This window comes from Oncorhynchus mykiss, chromosome 9 (genome assembly GCF_013265735.2).
Source record: "Oncorhynchus mykiss isolate Arlee chromosome 9, USDA_OmykA_1.1, whole genome shotgun sequence".
Classification (NCBI taxonomy): domain Eukaryota; kingdom Metazoa; phylum Chordata; class Actinopteri; order Salmoniformes; family Salmonidae; genus Oncorhynchus; species Oncorhynchus mykiss.
In genome coordinates this window covers 16,220,142-16,233,168 of record NC_048573.1, presented here as the reverse complement: position 1 = coordinate 16,233,168, position 13,027 = coordinate 16,220,142, and the positions used below count along the sequence as shown (strand labels likewise).

Below are 13,027 nucleotides of genomic sequence, written 5' to 3'. Positions count from 1 at the left end.
AAAATCAAAGGAGACACTGCCACTGTCACTTTATTTCTCAGGTGGAATCCTAAGTGAGACCGTAATGAAGATTGGAGATATCTACTTCATCCCCAATATGGAAACTATATGTGAATGAATACAGAAAGAGTTCAAATTTCAATCAATAGATCAACCAGCATTTAAATCATGTTAGCCATTCATTTCTCCTTTCTCTCTCTCTCTCTTCTACCCCACAGCTCTCTCTCCTCCACCCCACAGCTCTCTCTCCTCCCTTTCACCTCTCTCCCCTTCTCCCTCTCCTCTCTGCTCCCTCTTACCTCTTTCTCTCCTTCTCCCCCCTTTCACCTCTCTCCCCTTCGACCTCTCTCATCTCTCCCCTCCCTCCCTCTCTCATCTCCTCTCTTATCTCACCTCTCTCCCCTTCTCACTCTCATCTGCTCTCCCTCTCTATCCTCCCTCTCACCTCACTCTCTTTCCTCCCTCTCACCTCCTCCCTCTCTCTCACCTCTCTCTTTCCCTCCCTGTCTTAGTCATCATAGGATGTGTCAATGTTTCTATCATTTTAGAGGTCATGCCCACTGGAGCGAAGAGGAGCTGATCTCCAGAGTGCCAAGGTGGTGCCAAGACACAGACTTTTTCCTCTTGCCCCCCCAACCCTGTGACACCCCTCAGGCCCCCCCTGCGCCTCACACCCCATTCCCCGGCCGGTCCTCCTGATGAGGCTAACTTACCCCACCTCCCCCCGTCCGTTGCTGTCGTAAAGATTGTGGGGTATAAATGGAGGTGCGAGGTGGAGGAGAGGACTCAGAAAACTCTAAGAACCAGATCTAGAACTACACAACTAGAACTAAAGAACATGAAGATGATGGACTCCATTGTTGGGAGAAACTGGACACTGACCTTCCTGGCTGGGACTCTGCTCTGGACCACCCGCTGCCTAGCTGCTCCCATGCAGTGTCACTTCAACTCTAAAGGTGAGAATATCATACTGAAGGGTGTTTTTCATTCAACAAATTTCTTTAGGTTGAAGATTCCGATTCTGTTCAGAGAGTATTTGGTAAAGCAGAAACGTTTTGGGGACCTGTCGAAAACTCATCCATTGTACATTTAGGCCAGAGTAGACTTTTTTTAAATTCTGAATATCTTGGATGGATGAATCCATCTGAAGTTGAGGACAAAGTTCATGTGGACGTCCTGCGGATGAATATAGGTTGATTTGTATAATATGTGTGGGACTTGGGTTAACACCCCTGGTGGTCTGTCCCAGGCCTGTGTGTGTACGAGGGGAGACACTACTCCCTGGGGGAGTCCTGGATGGAGGACGGCTGTCTGCAGTGTACCTGTCTGCACCCCATGGGCGTCGGCTGCTGTGAGACGTGAGTCCACACACCTGTAATCAATGTGCCTTTCTGGGTAGTTGTGTTAGCATTAGCAGTAATAGGAATGTCATTTCCATAGTTGGGATGAGTTTGCCATTCAACAGCCATGTACATTGTGCCCAGAGTCAAGTAAGGGAAACCGGGTTGGGTCTGGATTCGATTGTGATGTGTAGAATTGGGACAGGCAACTTCAACATAGCATTGTTCTGTCAGGATAGTCATTATGTCCTTTCAGAACACATATGACAGTGCTCATGCTCGGCTGTCAATTACATTCCCCCTCTCTCCGTACAGGGAGCATCATGCCCTTTCAGAGCACATACATACATATGGACTTTGAAAACCTACACCCCTCTCTCCGCACAGGGTGCATCGCCCGGTAGACTTCCCAGCTTGGTGTGAGGTTCGGGTGGACGCTCTAGCCTGTAAAGTGACCCTGGTGCAGAGCGCTGACCCTCGCCTGCCCTGCCTCCCTGGGAATGGACACAACCTGGGCCCCAGCCACAGCTCACGGGACAACAACTACCTGCAGATGGTGGAGTAGACAGGGACCCCGGTCAGACAGTGGAGGGACGGCCTCATTGGAATGAATGTCGCCATTACAATGAGCCCGTACTCCGATTTAAAGTGGCAACAGCCTCCACTGGAGTCGGGAAGATCAACTCCCTCCACCGCCGACCATCTCCATCCATGTCAGTGTAATCCTAACGGTCCATTCTCATTTCAGTTGCAGATCAGTGATCAGTTAACATTTAAACCGCATGAATATTACAATACCTTAAGCAGTAAATGATACTCAGTTGGAAAGCAGAGGTGAGCCCACATAATGGAATCCCTCATTTACCACCCTGTAATGCACTACTGTAAAGCTTTTATAGTAATATATAACTATTGTTGTATTTCTTCTGTCCCGTCTTGCAGTTATCCTCTAAATAAAATTCTTGTTGCGTGAAAGTCATTTGTTGATTGTGTGGATAAAAGGACTCCTTTCAGATTCATGTGGATTTGAATTTGACATTTTAATTCCTGATTCACATTGAACAGTGTTTCATTAACAATTTCAAAAATACAGTTGTACAGCATATAGCCTTTGAAAATAAAACACACTATTCATGTGACAAAGCAATGGACTCTTTTGGGGGGTTTTGAATAAAGGGGTAAACAATGAAATACTGTGAATGACCCCAAAGATAGTAGCATTAAACACTGGTCATCATCATGTTTCAGCTAGAAAAACAGGAAGGTGAGCATTCAAAGAAAAATATAGGATGCACTGCAAAATGTTAAAATATTAAAAACGGCAAAAGAAGTTGCCTGCTTTATATCTGGAATACATTCTTCCTTCCTCACACACAGTTAAATGTTGATGCTGTTGGTCCCTGTAAACTGGGAGACGTAAGACGTCAGGGCTGGATTGGTGGGGAGCACTTTGATTGGCAGGTCCCAACTGAAGGTATCCACATCAACATGCTCCGCCCCAGTCCACACGGTGACTTCTGGTTGGTTTTGCAACACGTTGTGCGATTCCATAGGCTCTCGGGACGTGACGAACTCAAAGTGCAGACGCCATCGCAGGGTCACTGAGGAATGAGTTGAGAATGTCATGAAGCTGTCTAGGAGTAGACAGAGGGTTAAATACACAGGGAAGCTTTAGAGACAAAGACAAAAAGGTTGAGAAGCGCGTCATCGGATAGATTAAAAACAAGTCTTCGACTACATTAAAAAAATAAAAAAAAATTAAAATGGAGATTTACAATCAAAAGTGCTTCCAAGACTTGGTATAACCTGTCTAGGGAAACCATTTTATTGTGACGGTACAATGACTAGCCCGGATCATGACCAACATCCTCAGTCATCTTTGAGAACAATGGTTTCTCTTGTCAAGTGCCCGCTCTGCTAAGCCAGATAATAAACAAAAAACTAACAGACAGACTCAAGCAGGGCAAGCTACTTGCTATTAATAAACATAGGGCAGAGAGATGAGTGGTGAATTCCTGATGCCCCTTGGCCACCTCTGAGCCTGGTTCCTCTCTAGGTTCCCCTCTCCTATGTTTCCTGGTCACTGTGCTCCTGCCTGCATTGCTAGCTCTTTGGGATTTTAGGCTGGGTATCTGTATATCACTTCGTGCCACTTGTGACATAAAAATGGCTTAATGAGATACATTTGATGGAAATTTGACTTAGCTACGTACCGATGTCTGTGCTGAAGCCGGGGGTGACGTTGAGGGGGACGGGGAGGGAGAAGTGGGTGGAAGCCGTGTGGAGGCAGGATTCTAAGTGACGACCGTGACCCGTCACATTGATCGACTGACCGGGACGCCGCTGGTACCCCTGCTGGATCTCCTCCTCACTCTGCAGGCTGACCGAGTACTGACACAAACACACACTTTTAATATCCTCATTCAAGTAAAAATATGACAGGCCCTGACACACACACACACACACACACCTGTATACAGGGAATATCCCCTTCTGAGAAGTCGAAGGTGCCGATGATGTCCTCCCCTAGTCTGTAGACGGTCTTGAAGATGCAGAACTTGGCCACCTTCCCCCGCATGTTGGTGATGTTGAACAGATCTGTGGGAGACAGGGGTCAAAGGTCACACGCATTCCACATTGCTGCTAAACACACACACACAATGTCTGCATTGTCTTTTGTTGTGTCAGACCCCAGTAAGACTAGCTGTCGCCATGGAGAACCTAATAAATCTAATCAGAAACAAACTGAGATTAGAGATCAATGGATTGGAGTCTGCAAAAAACCCTCAGTACATCATCTAGCTGATGTGGAACACAAATAACATTAAAGGAGGCTCATAAGAGCTGCCACATAGCACTGGTCAAAAGTAGTGCACTATAAAGGGAATAGGTTGTCATTGGAGAATTAGCCTAGGAGAATAAGAGACTGACGGGGACAGCGGCGTGATGTGATCGTCAGCATGTCCAGGGCTCTCTCCAGGGGGCGATCGTCTCTCCGCCCACCCTCCTCCTCCTCCAGGAAGGGGTTAGAGGGGGCCACCTCCTCATCCTGGGGGAACGGGGGCTCCGGCATGCCTACGACAGGGACATCATGTCACTCATTTTGAACAATGTCATTTTATAGGAGAAAAACATGTCCACAACAGGCATTTCATACATACAGTGCACCCTTTTACATTTATGTTGCAGTCTGAATTTCAAAGGGATTAAATTGAGATTGTGTCACTGATCTATCTATCTATCTATACACAATAGTCCATAATGTCAGTAGAATTTGTTTAAAAAATAAAATGTAAAGCTGAAATGTTGAGTCAATAAGTATTTCAACCCCTTTGTTATGGCATGCCAAATCAGTTCAGAACTAAAAATGTGATTAACAAGTCACATAATCAGTTCCATACTATGTTATTAATAGTGGTTAAAATGATTTTTGAATGACTACCTCATCTCTGTAACCCACAAATACAATTATCTGTAAGATCCCTTAAATCGAGTTGTGAATTTCAAGCATAGATTCATCCAAAAGACCAGGGAGGTTTTTCAATGACTCACAAAGAAGGGCACCTATTGGTAGAGGTGTTAAAAAATCAAATTAAAAAAAGATGGAATATCTCCGCAGCTTAGAGAATATCCCTCTAAACTGCGGAGAGAAGCACAAGATTGAATATCCCCCTTAGTTATCACCATATCCCTTTTACTGTGGGAATTCTGATCAAGTAAATACAATATTAGCCATTTCAATGCAACATACCGAAACAAAAATTAACTACGCAAGACTTCAACTAGCCTGTACCCCTTCACACTGACTCGGTACCGGTGCCCCCTTAATATAGCCTCATTATTGTGTTACTTTTATTATTTTAGCCTACTTGGTAAATATTTTCTTCTTGAACTGCAGTGTTAGTTAAGGGCTTGTAAGTAAGCATTTCACGGTAAAGTCTACACTTGTTGTATTTGGCGCATGTAGCAAATAAAGTATGATTTGAAGACTTAATATGCTAAACTAACTATGCAAGATATTTTGTTATAGGCAGAACGCATCGGAGTAGGATTCTATTACATTGACAGCCTGTATTCTACACAGAATGGAGCGCCATAACCAATCAGAGCTGCAGTAGGCCTATATGTAAATAGATGCCATAAATGCAACTGTGCCATTCACTTTGAACTGGACTGTGTTTACAGCATGAGTGGTTGTGAGTAGATGCACTTGTTTTGAGATTAAAGTGAGAGCTGCATGTAGCCACGTGCAGAGGAAGTGTTGTATTTTGAGACAGGCTTGAATAAGCTAAGTAGCCAATAGGCAGAGGGTAACATTATGGTATGGGGAATAATGCATTCTATCTTGAAAAGTGGTGTCTTCCATCAAACAACACTGTACAAACAGGTTAATGTCAAGCCCTGCATGTTTTCAATCAAAAGTCTCATGGAATGTAGGCCTACATTGAACACCACACATTGGCTGCTAACGCATTCCATGTTCTGAGATGCATTTGCGCCGTTGTTTTTGATGATAGGCCTGTCTGGTAGGCCCACAATATGATCATCCACAGTAACCTACTTTTCCACTTTCTGAAACTTAAAGCTGGTACATTGGTGTGCACATGCTGGAAGTGGCACAGAATTTTCACAACATTCAAGTTTGTGCTCAGAGGGAACATTACCTTTGAACATGGTGAAGTTATTAATTACACTTTGGATGGTGTAACAATACACCCAGTCACTTTCTGAAGGCACTGTAGTTTGTTCCCAAAACATGTTGCAACGGAAGTGTTCTTATTTCACAAATTCAGGTAGTATCTGTCCGTAAATACATTCATACGGTTGGAAGTCGGAAGTTTACATACACTTAGGTTGGAGTCATTAAAACTCATTTTTCAACCACTCCACACATTTCTTGTTAACAAACTATGGTTTTGGCAAGTCTGTTAGGACATTACTTTGTGCATGACACGTAATTTTTCCAACAATTGTTTACAGACCGCTTATTTCACTGTATCACAATTCCAGTGGGTCAGACGTTTACATACACTAAGTTGACTGTGCCTTTAAACAGCTTGAAAATTCCAGAAAATTATGTCATGGCTTTAGAAGCTTCTGAAAGGCTAATTGGCATCATTTGAATCAATTGGAGGTGTAACTGGATGTATTAGGGCCGATTTCAAGTTTTCATTACAATCAGTAAATCGGCATTTTTGGACACCGATCATGGCCGAAGACATTGCACTCCACGAGGAGACTGCGTGGCAGGCTGACTACCTGTTATGCGAGTGCAGCAAGGATCCAAGGCAAGGTACTAGCTAGCATTAAACTTATCTTATAAAAAACTATCAATCTTAACATAACTACTCATGGTTGATGATATTACTAGTTTATCTAGCTTGTCCTGCGTTGCATATTATCGATGCAGTGCCTGTTAATTTAGCATTGAATCACAGCCTACTTCGCCAAACGGGTGATTTGACGAACACATTCACGAAAAAAGCACTGTCGTTGCACCAATGTACCCAACCATAAACATCAACGCCTTTCTTAAAATCAATATTTTTAAACCTACATATTTAGTTAATATTGCTGGCTAACATGAATTTATTTTAACTAGGGAAATTGAGTCACTTCTTGCGTTCTGTGCAACAGAGTCAGGGTATATGCAGCAGTTTGGGCCGCCTGGCTCGTTGCAAACTGTGTGAAGACCATTTCTTCCTAACGAAGACAGCCAACTTTGCCAAACGGGGATGATTTAACAAAAGTGCATTTGCGAAAAAAGCACAATCGTTGCACGAATGTACTTAACCATAAACATCAATGCCTTTCTTAAAATCAATACACAGAAGTAAATATTTTTAAACTGCATATTTAGATAAAATAAATTAATTTAGCAGGCAATATTAAAGTAGGGAAATTGTGTCACTTCTCTTGCGTTCATTGCACGCAGTGTCAGGGTATAGGTAACAGTTTGGGCCGCTTGGCTCGTTGCGAACTATTTTGCCAGAATTTTACGTAATTAATTATTATGACATAACATTGAAGGTTGTGCAATGTAACAGCAATATTTAGATTTAGAGATGCCACCCGTTAGATAAAATAGAACGGTTCCGTATTTCACTGAAAGAATAAAGTTTTCAAAATGATAGTTTCTGGATTTGACCATATTAATGACCTAAGGCTCGTATTTCCGTGTGTTATGTTATAATTAAGTCTATGGTTTGATAGAGCAGTCTGACTGAGCAGTGGTAGTCAGCAGCAGGCTCGTAAGCATTAATTCAAACAGCACTTTACTGCGTTTACCAGCAGCTCTTCGCAATGTTTCAAGCATTGCGCTGTTTATGACTTCAAGCCTATCAACTCCTGAGATTAGGCTGGCAATACTCGAGTACTTATTAGAACATCCAATAGTCAAAGGTATATGAAATACAAATGATAGAGATAAACAGTCCTATAATAACTACAACATAAAACATCTTACCTGGGAATATTTAAGACTCATGTTAAAAGGAACCACCAGCTTTCATATGTTCTCATGTTCTGAGCAAGGAACTTAAACGTTAGCTTTTTTGCATGGCACATATTACACTTTTACTTTCTTCTCCAACACTTTGTTTTTGCATTATTTAAACCAAATTGAACATGTTTCATTATTTATTTGAGACTAAATAGATTTTATTGATGAATTATATTAAGTGAATTTTTTTTTAAAAAAGTGTTCATTCAGTATGGGTATTAAATCATAATCGGTCGACCTCTAATTTCAAGGCCTACCTTCAAACGCAGTGCCTCTTTGCTTGACATCATGGGAAAAGCAAAAGAAAATCAGCCAAGACCTCAGAAAACAAATGTGTAGATCTGCACAAGCCTGGTTCATCCTTGGGAGCAATTTCTAAACGCCTGAAGGTACCACGTTCATCAGTACAAACAATAGTACGCAAGTATAAACACCATGGGACCATGCAGCCACCATACCGCTCAGGAAGGAGACACGTTCATCTCTAGGAGACAGAACCTACTTTGGTGCAAAAAGTGAAAATCTATCCCAGAACAGTAGCAAAGGACCTTGTGAAGATGCTGGAGGAAACCGGTACAAAAGTAACTATATCCACAGTAAAACAAGCCATATATCGACATAACCTGAAAGGCTGCTGAGCAACCTCTCCAAAACCACCATAAAAAGCCAGACTATGGTTTGCAACTGCACATGTGGACAAAGATCATACTTATTGGAAAAATGTCCTCTGGTCTAATGAAACAAAAATAGAACAGTTTGGCCATAATGACCATCGTTATGTTTGGAGGAAAAAGGGGGAGGCTTGCAAGCCGAAGAACACCATCCCAACCGTGAAGCACGGGGGTGGCAGCATCATGTTGTGGGGGTACTTTGCTGCAGGAGGGACTGGTGCACTTCACAAAATAGATGACATCATGAGGAGGGAAATGTGTGTGGATATATTGAAGCAACATCTCAAGACATCAGTTAAACATTAACATTAGACATTAAGTTAAAGCTTGGTCGCTGTCATGACGTTGGCCTCTTTGGGTATAGCAAGCCCCATCTCCCTGCCTCCAACTAGGTTGCTATGGTCAGAGAGACGTCGTAAATTCCTGAGGATCTCCTCATGGACACAGTATAGAGAGAGTACATTTTCATAGAGAACAAAGCAATTCCTTCCACCTCACAGAACTTGAGGTACAAACAAATTTCATGTTCCGGAGAAAGTATAAAAGGTCAGTGAAGAATCCAGCTACGAACTGGTCCGTTTGTCACAACTTGGGGAAGCTCATGGGAGACTGTGGCCACATTACCATAACACTGTTTATATAATAGCCTCAGATATGAGGTTTACATCTAATTGTTGTATAAGATGAATGAGTGAGTATGATACTGTTTGTATAATGGTGTAATATGATTTGGGACTGTTTAATGAAGAAAAATACAATTCCCTTTTGATTTGAACTAAATCAGAGGACCCGCCCCTGAGCACAGTTAGGGTCAGGCGTCCTGGGACAGCCCTTTTCTGCCATTCCGAATAAAACCCAACTTTGAGAAATTATCACCAGACCGAGCTTACCTCAATTACAAGACGGCTAAAGGTTGCAGACCATGCTTTTCTCCACTAAGAGGAGAGAAAGGTTGTAGACCATTGCTGAATCTTTTAACCATACCACGTGGTTAAACTCTTAGACTATCGATACCGTGAAGAACAACAACCTCCGAAACATCCATTCTATAACAATGTCACTCTGAACTATCCACAATAACCACGAAAGAGAGCGAAGACGAAACTCTCCAACAGAAACAAACTTTTCACCAGCAATCAAGACAACACACTGAGCGTAAATATGTATATATTGATTGCAATTGTTCCCGAATGAGTGAGCGTTCATGTGTAAAGGATTAGCATTTCAATTGTTAGAATTATCACTCTGTAGTGACTTTAGTCGACCCCCCACTTCCACTTTTGTCTAACAAGCCGCGATGCCGGTTTAGCCCACTAGGGCACATTCTCCTCTCATTTCTTCTAACCACATTTACCTTGTTTGCTTATGCATTCCTGTGAATTACTTAGTAATAAATAAATTATTTAAGACAATTGATGTATGGATGACTCAGTGAAGACTGGGTTCGTGCAGATAACCAACAATTTACGACGTTTGGAATGAGACTAACGTGAGGTAAAGTAAATAATTCATTAATTCAAAGACTAATCGATCAGATAAAATATCTGAAAAGTTATTTTAGGAAATGATAACTTCGTAATCTGAATATTTTTCCTTGGTGCCCCGACTTCCTAGTAATTACGGTTACATGATTAATCAGTCTAATCGCGTAATACTAATTACAGAGAATCTTTGATAAAAACTATCAGTCTACAGTTAATGATAGTAAAGACACGACATCATAAGAGGGTCTTCCAAATGGACAATGACCCCAAGCATACTTCCAAATTTGTTGGAAAATGGCTTAAGGACAACAAAGTCGAGGTATTGGAGTGGCCATCACAAAGCCCTGACCTCAGTCCTATAGACAATTTGTGGGCAGAACTGAAAAAGTGTGTGTGAGCAAGTAGGCCTACAAACCTGACTCAGTTACATCAGCTCGGTCAGGAGGAATGGGCCATAATTCACCCAACTTATTGTGGGAAGCTTGTGGAAGGCTACCCGAAACGTTTGACCCAAGTTAAACAATTTAAAGTCAATGCTACCAAATACTAATTGAGTGTATGTAAACTTCTGACCCACTGGGAATGTGATGGAAGAAATAAAAGCTAAAATAAATCTACCATTATTCTGACATTTCATATTCTTAAAATAAAGTGGTGATCCTAACTGACCTAAGACAGGGAATTTTTACTAGGATTAAATGTCAGGAATTGTGAAAAACTGAGTTAAAATGCCTTTGGCTACGGTGTGTATGTATGTATGTATGTATGTATGTATGTATGTATGTATGTATGTATGTATGTATATATATATATATATATATATCTCCTTTCTGAACACAACTGATGTGAGATGTACTTCTGTTGATTAGACTGAGTAAGAGGGTCAGGAGGACAGCTCACCATGCAGGACGAGGACTCTGAAGGGGACCCTCAGTAGTTTGATTGGAGAGCTGACCCTCTGGCAGCCGATGGTCAGCTTGTAAACATACTTCACTGACTGGCCTCGAAAACTAGGAGGCCCGTCGTTGGGAACCACCTCACTGTATGAGTCTGAGGGAGGAAAAAGTAGTGAGAGAGCAAGAGAAACTGTAGCTCAAACGGTAAAGCATGGCTCCTATAAAGCCAGGAAAGTGGGTTACATTCCTGGGACCACCCATATTTAAGATGTATTTTTAATTTTTAAATGCATGCTTGCTTGACTAAGTTGCTGTGGATAAATGCATCTGCTAAATAGCACACATATAAAAAAAGATTGAGGGGGGAGATGGAGAAAGGAGATGATTGAGTGAATCCCCTTTGAACTGATTGTGGTGCTCTTACAAGTTCTGCTCTCTCCGGGGTCTAGGCGCAGGTCACAGAATAGTATCTTGGGAGGTGTGTCCAACATGCACTGCCCTCCTTCTCCTGGTGAAGAAAGCAGGTAGAGGGAAAGAAAAGGTCATTTTGTATCAGACTCTCTCCCCTCCCGGTAAAGCTGAATGCCAAGCGTGTGCAAAGCTGTCGTCAAGGAAAAGAGTGGCTACTTTGAAGAATCTCAAATATATATTTTGTTTAACACTTTTTTGGTTACTACATGATTCCATGTGTTATTTTATAGTTTTGATGTCTTCACTATTATACAATATAGAAAATAGTAAAAATAAAGTAAGACCCTTTTGACTGGTACTGTAACTAAAATAAAGATATTATAGTTGCATTTTGACACTTTCCACCTCCCTCAACATGTGTGTGTGCATTCTTTATTATGTTTAGCCACTCACCTCTGCTGGGGATGAGGACAGTGTCGCTCTCTGCCTGGACATCCTGCTTGGTGCCCTGGGCTGGCAGCGCCACTCTGCTCTCACTGGCATGGAACTGGCAGTGGATCTGTGCACTGGCCCACGCCAGCATCTCACTGACACACACACTTTTTAGTCATGTTTTGAGACTTTTTACCCCATGTAACCTTACATACAGTATAGCTAACTAAAATGTACATGCATATAATCACAATTGAGCACTACTGAAGAATGGGTAATGTGTGAGTGAGAGAAAGATAACAGACCTGCTGGCGGAGGTGGAGAGATGGGATATGGGGTTGGTGAAGGTGATGAGACACTCCATCACCTCCCCGGCCAGGAACACCGGGCCTCGGGCCATTGAGGCCACCACCTCGATCATCTGTACTTGAGGAACACACACATACACATATATATATATATATATATATATCACCTTTATTTAACCAGGTAGGCTAGTTGAGAACAAGTTCTCATTTACAACTGCGACCTGGCCAAGATAAAGCAAAGCAGTTCGACACATGCAACAGAGTTACACATGGCATAAACAAACATACAGTCAATGATACAGTAGAAAAAAAATGTAAACAGTAACGTTATAACACACGTTATTTGGAACGGCAGCTAGCTATGTTTTTAAAAAACGTGTTGTGTTAGCTCGGTAGTTTGGTTATTTTGAGCGAGACCTTGCTAAATTAAATTGCAGCGAGATAAGAATATGTTAACTAGCTAGGGTTATCTACTGACTGCTGTCTCCAAATCAGTCAATTAGCTAGCTACCAAGTTAGACTAACCATTGAAGTAGAATAATGTTTCGAAAACCATACCTTGGCCTCAGATGTGGCACCAGCTAGCCAATGAGTTACGACTCAAATTCAGGTCAGCCAAATCAAACTGTCAAATCGATATGAAATACCCACTATAAGTATTTGTAAATGCTTTGAGACAAATTCAGCAACACAACAACATAGCATTAATAAAGCGTTCCATCTCGCAACTGCACGAACATACCGTATCGCGGGGTAAAATTGAAAAGGCGTTCAACGTACTATTTTCCCGGTATTGGACACAACTATTGAACCCAATTAATAAATAAATGTGTGTTATACTTACAAATGATCAGTTCAATTCCAATTTTACAAATGATCAGTTCAATTCCAATTTTACAAGCATTGTCTCAAATGTGCATTTTTCAGGAATAACATTTTGTTGGCCATCTAAAGGAGCTCCGTGGCATATGGGAGGAGCTATT

At 41.9% G+C, this 13,027-nt stretch overlaps 2 protein-coding genes across 7 annotated transcripts; one reads left to right on the top strand and one right to left on the bottom strand.

Moving 5' to 3' along the window:
- Nucleotides 1-808: 808 nt before the first annotated feature.
- On the top strand, nt 809-2,511 carry LOC118966005 (prostate-associated microseminoprotein-like). Its single transcript, XM_036987440.1, has 3 exons — nt 809-956; nt 1,250-1,358; nt 1,728-2,511. The coding sequence occupies exons 1-3, from the start codon at nt 839-841 to the stop codon at nt 1,903-1,905; spliced, it is 405 nt and encodes a 134-aa protein (XP_036843335.1). The 5' UTR covers nt 809-838; the 3' UTR covers nt 1,906-2,511.
- On the bottom strand, nt 2,362-13,019 carry rgp1 (GP1 homolog, RAB6A GEF complex partner 1). 6 transcript variants are annotated; one of them, XM_021614913.2, is made up of 10 exons: nt 12,889-13,019; nt 12,603-12,669; nt 12,042-12,162; nt 11,758-11,891; nt 11,318-11,401; nt 10,898-11,047; nt 4,272-4,415; nt 3,811-3,938; nt 3,554-3,731; nt 2,362-2,941 (listed from the first exon to the last, which is right to left on the bottom strand). In XM_021614913.2, exons 3-10 carry the CDS (start codon nt 12,155-12,157, stop codon nt 2,718-2,720), a joined length of 1,158 nt encoding a protein of 385 aa, XP_021470588.1. In that variant the 5' UTR covers nt 12,158-12,162; nt 12,603-12,669; nt 12,889-13,019; the 3' UTR covers nt 2,362-2,717. The 6 variants fall into 6 exon arrangements, with proteins under 6 accessions (XP_021470588.1, XP_021470585.1, XP_036843334.1 ...); XM_021614910.2 differs by having other exon boundaries at nt 12,042-12,157; XM_036987439.1 differs by having other exon boundaries at nt 12,042-12,157; nt 12,916-12,932.
- Nucleotides 13,020-13,027: the final 8 nt, after the last annotated feature.

Excerpts from the sequence above, each read along its gene's own strand:
- LOC118966005 (XM_036987440.1), top strand. The coding sequence starts at position 839 with ATGAAGATGATGGACTCCATTGTTGGGAGAAACTGGACACTGACCTTC. Across the intron at positions 957-1,249 it reads GTGTCACTTCAACTCTAAAG|GCCTGTGTGTGTACGAGGGG; the intron begins GTGAGAATATCA and ends GGTCTGTCCCAG. Across the intron at positions 1,359-1,727 it reads GGCGTCGGCTGCTGTGAGAC|GGTGCATCGCCCGGTAGACT; the intron begins GTGAGTCCACAC and ends CTCTCCGCACAG.
- rgp1 (XM_021614913.2), bottom strand. The coding sequence starts at position 12,157 with ATGATCGAGGTGGTGGCCTCAATGGCCCGAGGCCCGGTGTTCCTGGCC. Across the intron at positions 11,402-11,757 it reads TGTCCTCATCCCCAGCAGAG|GAGAAGGAGGGCAGTGCATG; the intron begins GTGAGTGGCTAA and ends TTTCTTCACCAG. Across the intron at positions 2,942-3,553 it reads CGGCTTCAGCACAGACATCG|TGACCCTGCGATGGCGTCTG; the intron begins GTACGTAGCTAA and ends CTCATTCCTCAG.